This window comes from Protomyctophum parallelum (assembly GCF_964188405.1).
Source record: "Protomyctophum parallelum genome assembly, chromosome: 3".
Taxonomy (NCBI): Eukaryota; Metazoa; Chordata; class Actinopteri; order Myctophiformes; family Myctophidae; genus Protomyctophum; species Protomyctophum parallelum.
In genome coordinates, this window is record NC_139698.1 from 7,989,735 (window position 1) to 8,006,125 (window position 16,391).

The 16,391-nt window shown below is 44.6% G+C and overlaps 1 protein-coding gene across 1 annotated transcript in view; it reads left to right on the plus strand.

Moving 5' to 3' along the window:
- tars2 (threonyl-tRNA synthetase 2, mitochondrial) overlaps positions 1 to 16,391 on the plus strand; it is a 61,790-nt gene that overhangs the window by 39,135 nt on the left and 6,264 nt on the right. Inside the window, exon 14 of the mRNA XM_083761125.1 lies at positions 784 to 884. Coding sequence (XP_083617251.1) covers positions 784 to 884 — 101 coding nt within the window. The remainder of the gene's footprint in view (positions 1 to 783; positions 885 to 16,391) is intronic.

The following is a 16,391-nucleotide window of genomic DNA, read 5'->3' on the forward strand; positions in this document are numbered from 1 at the left end:
ATTGCAGCCTGGCCCCAAACACATGAACGTGCTGTCCGTTGACTATCATTGTACATGTTCACGACGGACGCACGCTCGTGCGCGTTCAACGGCAGCGCGTTCATGTGTTTGGGGCCACTCACCATTGCAATCCGTCCCAGAATGCACTCTGTTCCTACCAGGAAGGAGGAGTGAATCCGCCTCATGCGCTTTTTGAGCAACTCAATGCAAGTGGACGGGAGGAGAACTCGGGTGTCTTCTCTATAGATATATATACTCTATGGGTTCAAGTGGTCATGAAACGACATGATAAGATGCTGGGGTTCAAGTGGTCATGAAACGACACGATAAGATGCTGGGGTTCAAGTGGTCATGAAACGACACGATAAGATGCTGGGGTTCAAGTGGTCATGAAACGACGCGATAAGATGCTGGGGTTCAAGTGGTCATGAAACGACACGATAAGATGCTGGGGTTCAAGTGGTCATGAAACGACACGATAAGATGCTGGGGTTCAAGTGGTCATGAAACGACGCGATAAGATGCTGGGGTTCAAGTGGTCATGAAACGACATGATAAGATGCTGGGGTTCAAGTGGTCATGAAACGACACGATAAGATGGCTGGGGTTCAAGTGGTCATGAAACGACTCCGATAAGATGCTGGGGTTCAAGTGGTCATGAAACGACGCGATAAGATGCTGGGGTTCAAGTGGTCATGAAACGACGCGATATGATGCTGGGTTCAAGTGGTCATGAAACGACGCGATGAGAATACCTTCTCTCTCTCTGTTCTGTCTTTCTAGATCGACATACAGATCAGAGACGCCATTGGTCGACAGCACCAGTGTGCCACCATCCAGCTGGACTTCCAGCTGCCAATCAGATTTGATCTGCAGTATGTTGGGTGAGTTGGTTGTATTTAAGTTGTCCTTAAAGAAATCGCTGCTCTTAAGATGCACTTTACACACTTTGTCCTTTCCTTGTGTATGAATGCTTTTAATGCTTTGTTCCCTATAATGTAAGACTACGATACTGTTTGCTTGTTTTGTTTTATGTTTTTATGTGGGGACTGGGGATGAAAATTTGCATTTTTTCCTAAACCCGGTGTATTTATGTAGTGTCCATTGATATGCATTGTCCCGCCTAAATAAACAAATAAAGTAAAAGTGTTAATTTTGCCTGGGTAACTGGGTAGTCTGGGTAGTAACTGGGTAGTCTACTATAAGACAGAGACGGTGTAGGAGAGCTGGGATGGAGACAGTGTATAGGAGAGACAGACAGTAGGACAGCTGAGAGGGAGACGGTGTAGCAGAGACAGACAGTAGGACAGCTGAGAGACAGACAGTGTAGGAGAGACAGACAGTAGGACAGCTGAGAGACAGACAGTGTAGGAGAGACAGACAGTAGGACAGCTGAGAGAGAGACAGTGTAGCAGAGACAGACAGTAGGACAGCTGAGAGGGAGACAGTGTAGGAGAGACAGACAGTAGGACAGCTGAGAGGGAGACAGTGTAGGAGAGACAGACAGTAGGACAGCTGAGAGGGAGACAGTGTAGGAGAGACAGACAGTAGGACAGCTGAGAGGGAGACAGTGTAGGAGAGACAGACAGTAGGACAGCTGAGAGGGAGACAGTGTAGGAGAGACAGACAGTAGGACAGCTGAGAGGGAGACAGTGTAGGAGAGACAGACAGTAGGACATCTGAGAGGGAGACAGTGTAGGAGAGACAGACAGTAGGACAGCTGAGAGGGAGACAGTGTAGGGAGACAGACAGTAGGACAGCTGAGAGGGAGACAGTGTAGGAGAGACAGACAGTAGGACAGCTGAGAGGGAGACAGTGTAGGAGAGACAGACAGTAGGACAGCTGAGAGGGAGACAGTGTAGGAGAGACAGACAGTAGGACAGCTGAGAGGGAGACAGTGTAGGAGAGACAGACAGTAGGACAGCTGAGAGGGAGACAGTGTAGGAGAGACAGACAGTAGACATCTGAGAGGGAGACAGTGTAGGAGAGACAGACAGTAGGACAGCTGAGAGGGAGACAGTGTAGGAGAGACAGACAGTAGGACAGCTGAGAGGGAGACAGTGTAGGAGAGACAGACAGTAGGACAGCTGAGAGGGAGACAGTGTAGGAGAGACAGACAGTAGGACAGCTGAGAGGGAGACAGTGTAGGAGAGACAGACAGTAGGACAGCTGAGAGGGAGACAGTGTAGGAGAGACATACAGTAGGACAGCTGAGAGGGAGACAGTGTAGGAGAGACAGACAGTAGGACATCTGAGAGGGAGACAGTGTAGGAGAGACAGACAGTAGGACAGCTGAGAGGGAGACAGTGTAGGAGAGACAGACAGTAGGACAGCTGAGAGGGAGACAGTGTAGGAGAGACAGACAGTAGGACAGCTGAGAGGGAGACGGTGTAGGAGAGACAGACGGTAGGACAGCTGAGAGGGAGACAGTGTAGGAGAGACAGACAGTAGGACAGCTGAGAGGGAGACAGTGTAGGAGAGACAGACAGTAGGACAGCTGAGAGGGAGACAATGTAGGAGAGACAGACAGTAGGACAGCTGAGAGGGAGACAGTGTAGGAGAGACAGACAGTAGGACAGCTGAGAGACGGAGACCGGGCACCCATTTTGGTGTTGGCATCATGTTATGCTTTAGCTATTTAAAAATAGCAGATCTACAAGCTCATATCGCGCCACCGAGTGGCGCGATACGAGCTTGTAGGTCTGCTATTTTTTAATAATCGAAGAACGACTGACATTTTTATAATCTGATCTCAGGTCAGAATGGGTTAATCAGACCAGTGTGTGTCCAGTGGAAACCTCGTATGAATCTGATCTCAGGTCAGAATGGGTTAATCTGTCATTTTGTCAAAAATTCTATCAGGGGAACAAATGTACAAAATTGAACAGTCATGTACTTTCATTTGTGTTGATGCTTTTGTCAACCGCGCACACACAAACACACACACACACACACACACACATGCACACACACACACACACACACACACATGCACAGCGAGCAGGCGAGCCACTTTCCTGTCAACATGTCGAATGTGTTTATTCCAAAAATGGAGCATAATTGAATAGACTTGATTGATCATCAATCTGTTTTCTATGACCCCAGCACAGCTGAACCAAGATAAACCATTTTAGAAGAGTGCTCTCTCTCTCTCTCTCTCTCGCATGCACACACACACACACACACACACACACACACACACACACACACACACACACACACACACTTCTTATTTGGTAAATAATGCATTGATGACATGAGATGTGTTCACAAATGTGTTTTTATTTTTACATTGTTTTAAGTAACGTCTATGTTTAGAGCATATTGGATCAATTTGACTAATGTGCCCGGCTCCACACTCTACTCTGTGTAATCTGAGTGTAGATTAGCGTGTGTGTGTGTGTGTGTGTTGTGCGCGCGTGCATTAGATTAGACACGTACGTGCGCCTGCTTTTAGCTTCTCTCTAACGACTAGCCTTTTAAGACGGGCCGCAGAGAGTATCTCTTAACCTGATTTCTGTGGTTATTTCATTAAAGCCTCCATGTTTCAGGACTGTGACCTCTACCGGTCTGTCGTGTGGCTCCGTTCCACTGTGAACTTTATTTTATTTATTTATTTTGGTATATTCAGACGGCCAGCAATAGGTGGAACGCTCCCAGAATAATGTTAGTCTCTGTGACACATCTATAAGGGCCACAATCTGCATTCAGAAGATTTTCCTAGAAGCTTTGTCATTGGTCGATTTGCCTAGTGTCTACTTCCTGATTGGTTAGTCATTGCGACCGGGGTTTTTCTTTTTCGACCAATGACAAAGTCATTGTCAAGTCAAATTACCCCTCCAGACCCCCAATATAAATTGATATTGAATAACCTTAACCCATTCTGAACGGGAAACCCATTTTGGTGTTAGCATCATGTTATGCTTTAGCTATTGAAAAATAGCAGACCTACAAGCTCGTAGCGCGCCACCGAGTGGCGCGCTACGAGCTTGTAGGTCTGCTATTTTTGAAAAATCGAAGAACGACTGACATTTTTCTGATCTCAGGTCAGAATGGGTTAATCAAACCAGTGTGTGTCCAGTGGAAACCTCGTATGAGTCTGATCCCAGGTCAGAATTGGTTAATAATAGAGACAATACACCATGAATAAATACTGAAACCGGCTATAATCATTAGGGAAGGTGTATGCATGTACTATGTAAACTCTTCATTTCCATTTTCCAGCCATTCAGTTGCAATTTCTTTTTATATATATATAATTTGGGGACCCCCCCACCCCAAAATAATTTGGCGACCCGCCGAGGGGTGGAGACCCACGGGTTGAGAACCCCTGTCATAATACATTGAGTCATTGTCCCGAGCGGATGTGCGAGGGAGCCTGTGTTTATACTGTACGTTGAATGAGTCATTGTCGGCACCATTCTTATTGTTTTGTGTGGTATTTTTTTTATAGTTCGCCCATGTCCTCATTTTGTGCTTTAGATTAGACCGCTACGCACCCCGATGTCTTAGAGGGACGACTTCACGTCTTTACCAACCTTATGTTCTTATACTGTAATTGGTTCTCACTAACACAGGAAAAGAGCAAAGACATTATACTGTACGTCCCCCAACCCAAGCTTGGGCAGGTGCTGAGCGACGATATATATATATATTATATATATAACAAGAAAACACTCGCACGGTACCATGTCATACAGTCAATTATGCAATTATGCAGAGAACGGTGCACCTACAAGCCCAACAATGCGTTGTGTATGTTCATAGGTTGACCTTTTTTTTTTTTCTTTTTTTTTTACCCCCGTGGTTTTCCGTGCACGACTGAGCATGAATTAGGCTTCATTGGTCTCTTCTCAACGGGTCTAATTCCTCAATAAAGTGATTAAAGTGTCCTGCAGACTGTGGACCAAATCAGCCAGCTGGCCGTGTCCAATATTATCTCTACCTAAACAAAGGACAAAACGGAGAAGAAAAGACTGGGTGTTGTCGTGCAGTACGCCTTTCTATTTTTGAAGCCAGAAGCCGAGGGGGGGGGGGGGGGGGGGGGGGGGGGGTGTGTGTGTGTGTGTGTGGTGTGTGTGTGTGTGTGTGTGTGTGTGTGTGTGTGTGTGTGTGTGTGTGTGTGTGTGTTACTAGATTGTGTTTTGTTTTTCCTTGACCACATTAACGTACATGTAATCTAGATAGCATATTTTTATTAGATATTGTTCACTTGGCATCCTATAGTTCAAATGTATGTACAGGTTACTATTTGATAGTATATTGCTTAGACCAGTGGTTCTCACCTTTTTTTAATATACTGAAGTACCAGTACCACCTCAGAAAATATTTGGCTACCATCATTAACTGATGTTAACCCATTTTGACCTGATATCAGATTCTAAAAATGTCTTCTACATCCTGACAGTTTTCTGAAAGCCATGTTCTATGTCAGTCGTTAACACCAAAAGGGGTTCCCTCGCCTAAAATGGGTTAAAATACAGGGAGCGTAGACCTGCCCCATCCTACTCATACTATGATGTTAACCCATTCTGAACGGGAACCCATTTTGGTGTTAGCATCATGTCATGCTTTATCTATTGAAAAATAGCAGATCTACAAAGCTCATATCGCGCCACCGAGTGGCGCGATACGAGCTTGTAGGTCTGCTATTTTTTGAAAAATCGAAGAACGACTGACATTTTTTTATCTGATCTCAGGTCAGAATGGGTTAATCAGACCAGTGTGTGTCCAGTGGAAAACCTCATATGAATCTGAGCTCAGGTCAGAATTGGTTAAAATACAGGAGCGTAGACCTGCCCCATCCTACTCATACTATGATGTTAAAATACAGGAGCGTAGACCTGCCCCAACCTACTCAAACTATGATGATAAAATACAGGAGCGTAGACCTGCCCCATCCTACTCATACTATGATGTTAAAATACAGGAGCGTAGACCTGCCCCATCCTACTCATACTATGATGATAAAATACAGGAGCGTAGACCTGCCCCATCCTACTCAAACTATGACGTTAAAATACAGGAGCGTAGACCTGCCCCATCCTACTCATACTATGATGATAAAATACAGGAGCGTAGACCTGCCCCATCCTACTCATACTATGATGATAAAATACAGGAGCGTAGACCTGCCCCATCCTACTCATACTATGATGATAAAATACAGGAGCGTAGACCTGCCCCATCCTACTCATACTATGATGATAAAATACAGGAGCGTAGACCTGCCCCATCCTACTCATACTATGATGATAAAATACAGGAACGTAGACCTGCCCCATCCTACTCATACTATGATGATAAAATACAGGAGCGTAGACCTGCCCCATCCTACTCATACTATGATGATAAAATACAGGAACGTAGACCTGCCCCATCCTACTCATACTATGACGATAAAATACAGGAGCGTAGACCTGCCCCATCCTACTCAAACTATGATGTTAAAATACAGGAGCGTAGACCTGCCCCAACCTACTCAAACTATGATGTTAAAATACAGGAGCGTAGACCTGCCCCATCCTACTCAAACTATGATGTTAAAATACAGGAGCGTAGACCTGCCCCATCCTACTCAAACTATGATGTTAAAATACAGGAGCGTAGACCTGCCCCATCCTACTCAAACTATGATGTTAAAATACAGGAGCGTAGACCTGCCCCATCCTACTCATACTATGATGATAAAATACAGGAGCGTAGACCTGCCCCATCCTACTCATACTATGACGTTAAAATACAGGTGCGTAGACCTGCCCCATCCTACTCATACTATGACGTTAAAATACAGGAGCGTAGACCTGCCCCATCCTACTCATACTATGATGATAAAATACAGGAGCGTAGACCTGCCCCATCCTACTCATACTATGATGTTAAAATACAGGAGCGTAGACCTGCCCCATCCTACTCAAACTATGATGTTAAAATACAGGAGCGTAGACCTGCCCCATCCTACTCAAACTATGATGTTAAAATACAGGAGCGTAGACCTGCCCCATCCTACTCATACTATGATGATAAAATACAGGAGCGTAGACCTGCCCCATCCTACTCATACTATGATGATAAAATACAGGAGCGTAGACCTGCCCCATCCTACTCATACTATGACGTTAAAATACAGGAGCGTAGACCTGCCCCATCCTACTCATACTATGACGTTAAAATACAGGAGCGTAGACCTGCCCCATCCTACTCATACTATGACGTTAAAATACAGGAGCGTAGACCTGCCCCATCCTACTCATACTATGACGTTAAAATACAGGAGCGTAGAACTGCCCCATCCTACTCATACTATGACGTTAAAATACAGGAGCGTAGACCTGCCCCATCCTACTCATACTATGACGTTAAAATACAGGAGCGTAGACCTGCCCCATCCTACTCATACTATGACGTTAAAATACAGGAGCGTAGACCTGCCCCATCCTACTCATACTATGACGTTAAAATACAGGAGCGTAGACCTGCCCCATCCTACTCATACTATGATGATAAAATACAGGAGCGTAGACCTGCCCCATCCTACTCATACTATGACGTTAAAATACAGGAGCGTAGACCTGCCCCATCCTACTCATACTATGACGTTAAAATACAGGAGCGTAGAACTGCCCCATCCTACTCATACTATGATGTTAAAATACAGGAGCGTAGACCTGCCCCATCCTACTCATACTATGACGATAAAATACAGGAGCGTAGACCTGCCCCATCCTACTCATACTATGATGTTAAAATACAGGAGCGTAGACCTGCCCCATCCTACTCAAACTATGATGATAAAATACAGAAACGTAGACCTGCCCCATCCTACTCATACTATGACGTTAAAATACAGGAGCGTAGACCTGCCCCATCCTACTCATACTATGATGTTAAAATACAGGAACGTAGACCTGCCCCATCCTACTCATACTATGACGTTAAAATACAGGAGCGTAGACCTGCCCCATCCTACTCATACTATGACGTTAAAATACAGGAGCGTAGACCTGCCCCATCCTACTCATACTATGATGATAAAATACAGGAGCGTAGACCTGCCCCATCCTACTCATACTATGATGATAAAATACAGGAACGTAGACCTGCCCCATCCTACTCAAACTATGATGTTAAAATACAGGAACGTAGACCTGCCCCATCCTACTCATACTATGACGTTAAAACACAGGAGCGTAGACCTGCCCCATCCTACTCATACTATGATGATAAAATACAGGAACGTAGACCTGCCCCATCCTACTCAAACTATGATGTTAAAATACAGGAACGTAGACCTGCCCCATCCTACTCAAACTATGATGATAAAATACAGGAACGTAGACCTGCCCCATCCTACTCATACTATGATGATAAAATACAGGAACGTAGACCTGCCCCATCCTACTCATACTATGATGATAAAATACAGGAACGTAGACCTGCCCCATCCTACTCATACTATGATGATAAAATACAGGAGCGTAGACCTGCCCCATCCTACTCATACTATGATGATAAAATACAGGAGCGTAGACCTGCCCCATCCTACTCATACTGTGATGTTAACATACAGGAGCGTAGACCTGCCCCATCCTACTCATACTATGATGTTAAAATACAGGAGCGTAGACCTGCCCCATCCTACTCATACTATGATGTTAAAATACAGGAGCGTAGACCTGCCCCATCCTACTCATACTATGATGATAAAATACAGGAGCGTAGACCTGCCCCATCCTACTCAAACTATGATGATAAAATACAGGAGCGTAGACCTGCCCCATCCTACTCATACTATGATGATAAAATACAGGAACGTAGACCTGCCCCATCCTACTCAAACTATGATGATAAAATACAGGAGCGTAGACCTGCCCCATCCTACTCATACTATGACGTTAAAATACAGGAGCGTAGACCTGCCCCATCCTACTCATACTATGATGTTAAAATACAGGAGCGTAGACCTGCCCCATCCTACTCATACTATGACGTTAAAATACAGGAGCGTAGACCTGCCCCATCCTACTCATACTATGATGTTAAAATACAGGAGCGTAGACCTGCCCCATCCTACTCATACTATGATGATAAAATACAGGAGCGTAGACCTGCCCCATCCTACTCATACTGTGACGTTAAAATACAGGAGCGTAGACCTGCCCCATCCTACTCATACTGTGATGTTAAAATACAGGAGCGTAGACCTGCCCCATCCTACTCAAACTATGATGATAAAATACAGGAGCGTAGACCTGCCCCATCCTACTCATACTATGATGATAAAATACAGGAACGTAGACCTGCCCCATCCTACTCAAACTATGATGTTAAAATACAGGAACGTAGACCTGCCCCATCCTACTCATACTATGACGATAAAATACAGGAGCGTAGACCTGCCCCATCCTACTCATACTATGACGTTAAAATACAGGAGCGTAGACCTGCCCCATCCTACTCATACTATGACGATAAAATACAGGAACGTAGACCTGCCCCATCCTACTCATACTATGACGATAAAATACAGGAGCGTAGACCTGCCCCATCCTACTCATACTATGATGTTAAAATACAGGAGCGTAGACCTGCCCCATCCTACTCATACTATGATGATAAAATACAGGAGCGTAGACCTGCCCCATCCTACTCATACTGTGACGTTAAAATACAGGAGCGTAGACCTGCCCCATCCTACTCATACTGTGATGTTAAAATACAGGAGCGTAGACCTGCCCCATCCTACTCAAACTATGATGATAAAATACAGGAGCGTAGACCTGCCCCATCCTACTCATACTGTGACGTTAAAATACAGGAGCGTAGACCTGCCCCATCCTACTCATACTGTGATGTTAAAATACAGGAGCGTAGACCTGCCCCATCCTACTCATACTGTGATGATAAAATACAGGAGCGTAGACCTGCCCCATCCTACTCATACTGTGATGTTAAAATACAGGAGCGTAGACCTGCCCCATCCTACTCATACTGTGATGATAAAATACAGGAGCGTAGACCTGCCCCATCCTACTCATACTATGACGATAAAATACAGGAGCGTAGACCTGCCCCATCCTACTCATACTGTGACGTTAAAATACAGGAGCGTAGACCTGCCCCATCCTACTCATACTATGATGATAAAATACAGGAGCGTAGACCTGCCCCATCCTACTCATACTGTGACGTTAAAATACAGGAGCGTAGACCTGCCCCATCCTACTCATACTATGATGATAAAATACAGGAGCGTAGACCTGCCCCATCCTACTCATACTATGATGATAAAATACAGGAACGTAGACCTGCCCCATCCTACTCATACTATGATGTTAAAATACAGGAGCGTAGACCTGCCCCATCCTACTCATACTATGACGTTAAAATACAGGAGCGTAGACCTGCCCCATCCTACTCATACTATGATGTTAAAATACAGGAGCGTAGACCTGCCCCATCCTACTCATACTATGATGATAAAATACAGGAACGTAGACCTGCCCCATCCTACTCATACTATGATGTTAAAATACAGGAGCGTAGACCTGCCCCATCCTACTCATACTATGATGATAAAATACAGGAGCGTAGACCTGCCCCATCCTACTCATACTATGATGATAAAATACAGGAACGTAGACCTGCCCCATCCTACTCAAACTATGATGTTAAAATACAGGAACGTAGACCTGCCCCATCCTACTCAAACTATGATGATAAAATACAGGAACGTAGACCTGCCCCATCCTACTCATACTATGATGATAAAATACAGGAACGTAGACCTGCCCCATCCTACTCATACTATGATGATAAAATACAGGAACGTAGACCTGCCCCATCCTACTCATACTATGATGATAAAATACAGGAACGTAGACCTGCCCCATCCTACTCATACTGTGATGTTAAAATACAGGAGCGTAGACCTGCCCCATCCTACTCATACTATGATGTTAAAATACAGGAGCGTAGACCTGCCCCATCCTACTCATACTATGATGTTAAAATACAGGAGCGTAGACCTGCCCCATCCTACTCAAACTATGATGATAAAATACAGGAGCGTAGACCTGCCCCATCCTACTCATACTATGATGATAAAATACAGGAACGTAGACCTGCCCCATCCTACTCAAACTATGATGTTAAAATACAGGAACGTAGACCTGCCCCATCCTACTCATACTATGACGATAAAATACAGGAGCGTAGACCTGCCCCATCCTACTCATACTATGACGTTAAAATACAGGAGCGTAGACCTGCCCCATCCTACTCATACTATGACGATAAAATACAGGAACGTAGACCTGCCCCATCCTACTCATACTATGACGATAAAATACAGGAACGTAGACCTGCCCCATCCTACTCAAACTATGATGTTAAAATACAGGAACGTAGACCTGCCCAATCCTACTCATACTATGACGTTAAAATACAGGAGCGTAGACCTGCCCCATCCTACTCATACTATGACGTTAAAATACAGGAACGTAGACCTGCCCCATCCTACTCATACTATGATGATAAAATACAGGAACGTAGACCTGCCCCATCCTACTCATACTATGACGATAAAATACAGGAGCGTAGACCTGCCCCATCCTACTCATACTATGATGATAAAATACAGGAACGTAGACCTGCCCCATCCTACTCATACTATGATGTTAAAATACAGGAGCGTAGACCTGCCCCATCCTACTCATACTATGATGATAAAATACAGGAGCGTAGACCTGCCCCATCCTACTCATACTATGATGATAAAATACAGGAACGTAGACCTGCCCCATCCTACTCAAACTATGATGTTAAAATACAGGAACGTAGACCTGCCCCATCCTACTCAAACTATGATGATAAAATACAGGAACGTAGACCTGCCCCATCCTACTCATACTATGATGATAAAATACAGGAACGTAGACCTGCCCCATCCTACTCATACTATGATGATAAAATACAGGAACGTAGACCTGCCCCATCCTACTCATACTATGATGATAAAATACAGGAACGTAGACCTGCCCCATCCTACTCATACTGTGATGTTAAAATACAGGAGCGTAGACCTGCCCCATCCTACTCATACTATGATGTTAAAATACAGGAGCGTAGACCTGCCCCATCCTACTCATACTATGATGTTAAAATACAGGAGCGTAGACCTGCCCCATCCTACTCAAACTATGATGATAAAATACAGGAGCGTAGACCTGCCCCATCCTACTCATACTATGATGATAAAATACAGGAACGTAGACCTGCCCCATCCTACTCAAACTATGATGTTAAAATACAGGAACGTAGACCTGCCCCATCCTACTCATACTATGACGATAAAATACAGGAGCGTAGACCTGCCCCATCCTACTCATACTATGACGTTAAAATACAGGAGCGTAGACCTGCCCCATCCTACTCATACTATGACGATAAAATACAGGAACGTAGACCTGCCCCATCCTACTCATACTATGACGATAAAATACAGGAGCGTAGACCTGCCCCATCCTACTCATACTATGATGTTAAAATACAGGAGCGTAGACCTGCCCCATCCTACTCATACTATGATGATAAAATACAGGAGCGTAGACCTGCCCCATCCTACTCATACTGTGACGTTAAAATACAGGAGCGTAGACCTGCCCCATCCTACTCATACTGTGATGTTAAAATACAGGAGCGTAGACCTGCCCCATCCTACTCAAACTATGATGATAAAATACAGGAGCGTAGACCTGCCCCATCCTACTCATACTGTGACGTTAAAATACAGGAGCGTAGACCTGCCCCATCCTACTCATACTGTGATGTTAAAATACAGGAGCGTAGACCTGCCCCATCCTACTCATACTGTGATGATAAAATACAGGAGCGTAGACCTGCCCCATCCTACTCATACTGTGATGTTAAAATACAGGAGCGTAGACCTGCCCCATCCTACTCATACTGTGATGATAAAATACAGGAGCGTAGACCTGCCCCATCCTACTCATACTATGACGATAAAATACAGGAGCGTAGACCTGCCCCATCCTACTCATACTGTGACGTTAAAATACAGGAGCGTAGACCTGCCCCATCCTACTCATACTATGATGATAAAATACAGGAGCGTAGACCTGCCCCATCCTACTCATACTGTGACGTTAAAATACAGGAGCGTAGACCTGCCCCATCCTACTCATACTATGATGATAAAATACAGGAGCGTAGACCTGCCCCATCCTACTCATACTATGATGATAAAATACAGGAACGTAGACCTGCCCCATCCTACTCATACTATGATGTTAAAATACAGGAGCGTAGACCTGCCCCATCCTACTCATACTATGATGATAAAATACAGGAGCGTAGACCTGCCCCATCCTACTCATACTGTGACGTTAAAATACAGGAGCGTAGACCTGCCCCATCCTACTCATACTGTGATGTTAAAATACAGGAGCGTAGACCTGCCCCATCCTACTCAAACTATGATGATAAAATACAGGAGCGTAGACCTGCCCCATCCTACTCATACTGTGATGTTAAAATACAGGAGCGTAGACCTGCCCCATCCTACTCATACTATGATGTTAAAATACAGGAGCGTAGACCTGCCCCATCCTACTCATACTATGATGTTAAAATACAGGAGCGTAGACCTGCCCCATCCTACTCAAACTATGATGATAAAATACAGGAGCGTAGACCTGCCCCATCCTACTCATACTATGATGATAAAATACAGGAACGTAGACCTGCCCCATCCTACTCAAACTATGATGTTAAAATACAGGAACGTAGACCTGCCCCATCCTACTCATACTATGACGATAAAATACAGGAGCGTAGACCTGCCCCATCCTACTCATACTATGACGTTAAAATACAGGAGCGTAGACCTGCCCCATCCTACTCATACTATGACGATAAAATACAGGAACGTAGACCTGCCCCATCCTACTCATACTATGACGATAAAATACAGGAGCGTAGACCTGCCCCATCCTACTCATACTATGATGTTAAAATACAGGAGCGTAGACCTGCCCCATCCTACTCATACTATGATGATAAAATACAGGAGCGTAGACCTGCCCCATCCTACTCATACTGTGACGTTAAAATACAGGAGCGTAGACCTGCCCCATCCTACTCATACTGTGATGTTAAAATACAGGAGCGTAGACCTGCCCCATCCTACTCAAACTATGATGATAAAATACAGGAGCGTAGACCTGCCCCATCCTACTCATACTGTGACGTTAAAATACAGGAGCGTAGACCTGCCCCATCCTACTCATACTGTGATGTTAAAATACAGGAGCGTAGACCTGCCCCATCCTACTCATACTGTGATGATAAAATACAGGAGCGTAGACCTGCCCCATCCTACTCATACTGTGATGTTAAAATACAGGAGCGTAGACCTGCCCCATCCTACTCATACTGTGATGATAAAATACAGGAGCGTAGACCTGCCCCATCCTACTCATACTATGACGATAAAATACAGGAGCGTAGACCTGCCCCATCCTACTCATACTGTGACGTTAAAATACAGGAGCGTAGACCTGCCCCATCCTACTCATACTATGATGATAAAATACAGGAGCGTAGACCTGCCCCATCCTACTCATACTGTGACGTTAAAATACAGGAGCGTAGACCTGCCCCATCCTACTCATACTATGATGATAAAATACAGGAGCGTAGACCTGCCCCATCCTACTCATACTATGATGATAAAATACAGGAACGTAGACCTGCCCCATCCTACTCATACTATGATGTTAAAATACAGGAGCGTAGACCTGCCCCATCCTACTCATACTATGACGTTAAAATACAGGAGCGTAGACCTGCCCCATCCTACTCATACTATGATGTTAAAATACAGGAGCGTAGACCTGCCCCATCCTACTCATACTATGATGATAAAATACAGGAACGTAGACCTGCCCCATCCTACTCATACTATGATGTTAAAATACAGGAGCGTAGACCTGCCCCATCCTACTCATACTATGATGATAAAATACAGGAGCGTAGACCTGCCCCATCCTACTCATACTATGATGATAAAATACAGGAACGTAGACCTGCCCCATCCTACTCAAACTATGATGTTAAAATACAGGAACGTAGACCTGCCCCATCCTACTCAAACTATGATGATAAAATACAGGAACGTAGACCTGCCCCATCCTACTCATACTATGATGATAAAATACAGGAACGTAGACCTGCCCCATCCTACTCATACTATGATGATAAAATACAGGAACGTAGACCTGCCCCATCCTACTCATACTATGATGATAAAATACAGGAACGTAGACCTGCCCCATCCTACTCATACTGTGATGTTAAAATACAGGAGCGTAGACCTGCCCCATCCTACTCATACTATGATGTTAAAATACAGGAGCGTAGACCTGCCCCATCCTACTCATACTATGATGTTAAAATACAGGAGCGTAGACCTGCCCCATCCTACTCAAACTATGATGATAAAATACAGGAGCGTAGACCTGCCCCATCCTACTCATACTATGATGATAAAATACAGGAACGTAGACCTGCCCCATCCTACTCAAACTATGATGTTAAAATACAGGAACGTAGACCTGCCCCATCCTACTCATACTATGACGATAAAATACAGGAGCGTAGACCTGCCCCATCCTACTCATACTATGACGTTAAAATACAGGAGCGTAGACCTGCCCCATCCTACTCATACTATGACGATAAAATACAGGAACGTAGACCTGCCCCATCCTACTCATACTATGACGATTAAATACAGGAACGTAGACCTGCCCCATCCTACTCAAACTATGATGTTAAAATACAGGAACGTAGACCTGCCCAATCCTACTCATACTATGACGTTAAAATACAGGAGCGTAGACCTGCCCCATCCTACTCATACTATGACGTTAAAATACAGGAACGTAGACCTGCCCCATCCTACTCATACTATGATGATAAAATACAGGAACGTAGACCTGCCCCATCCTACTCATACTATGACGATAAAATACAGGAGCGTAGACCTGCCCCATCCTACTCATACTATGATGATAAAATACAGGAGCGTAGACCTGCCCCATCCTACTCATACTATGATGATAAAATACAGGAGCGTAGACCTGCCCCATCCTACTCATACTATGACGTTAAAATACAGGAGCGTAGACCTGCCCCATCCTACTCATACTATGATGATAAAATACAGGAACGTAGACCTGCCCCATCCTACTCATACTATGATGATAAAATACAGGAGCGTAGACCTGCCCCATCCTACTCATACTATGATGTTAAAATACAGGAGCGTAGACCTGCCCCATCCTACTCATACTATGACGTTAAAATAC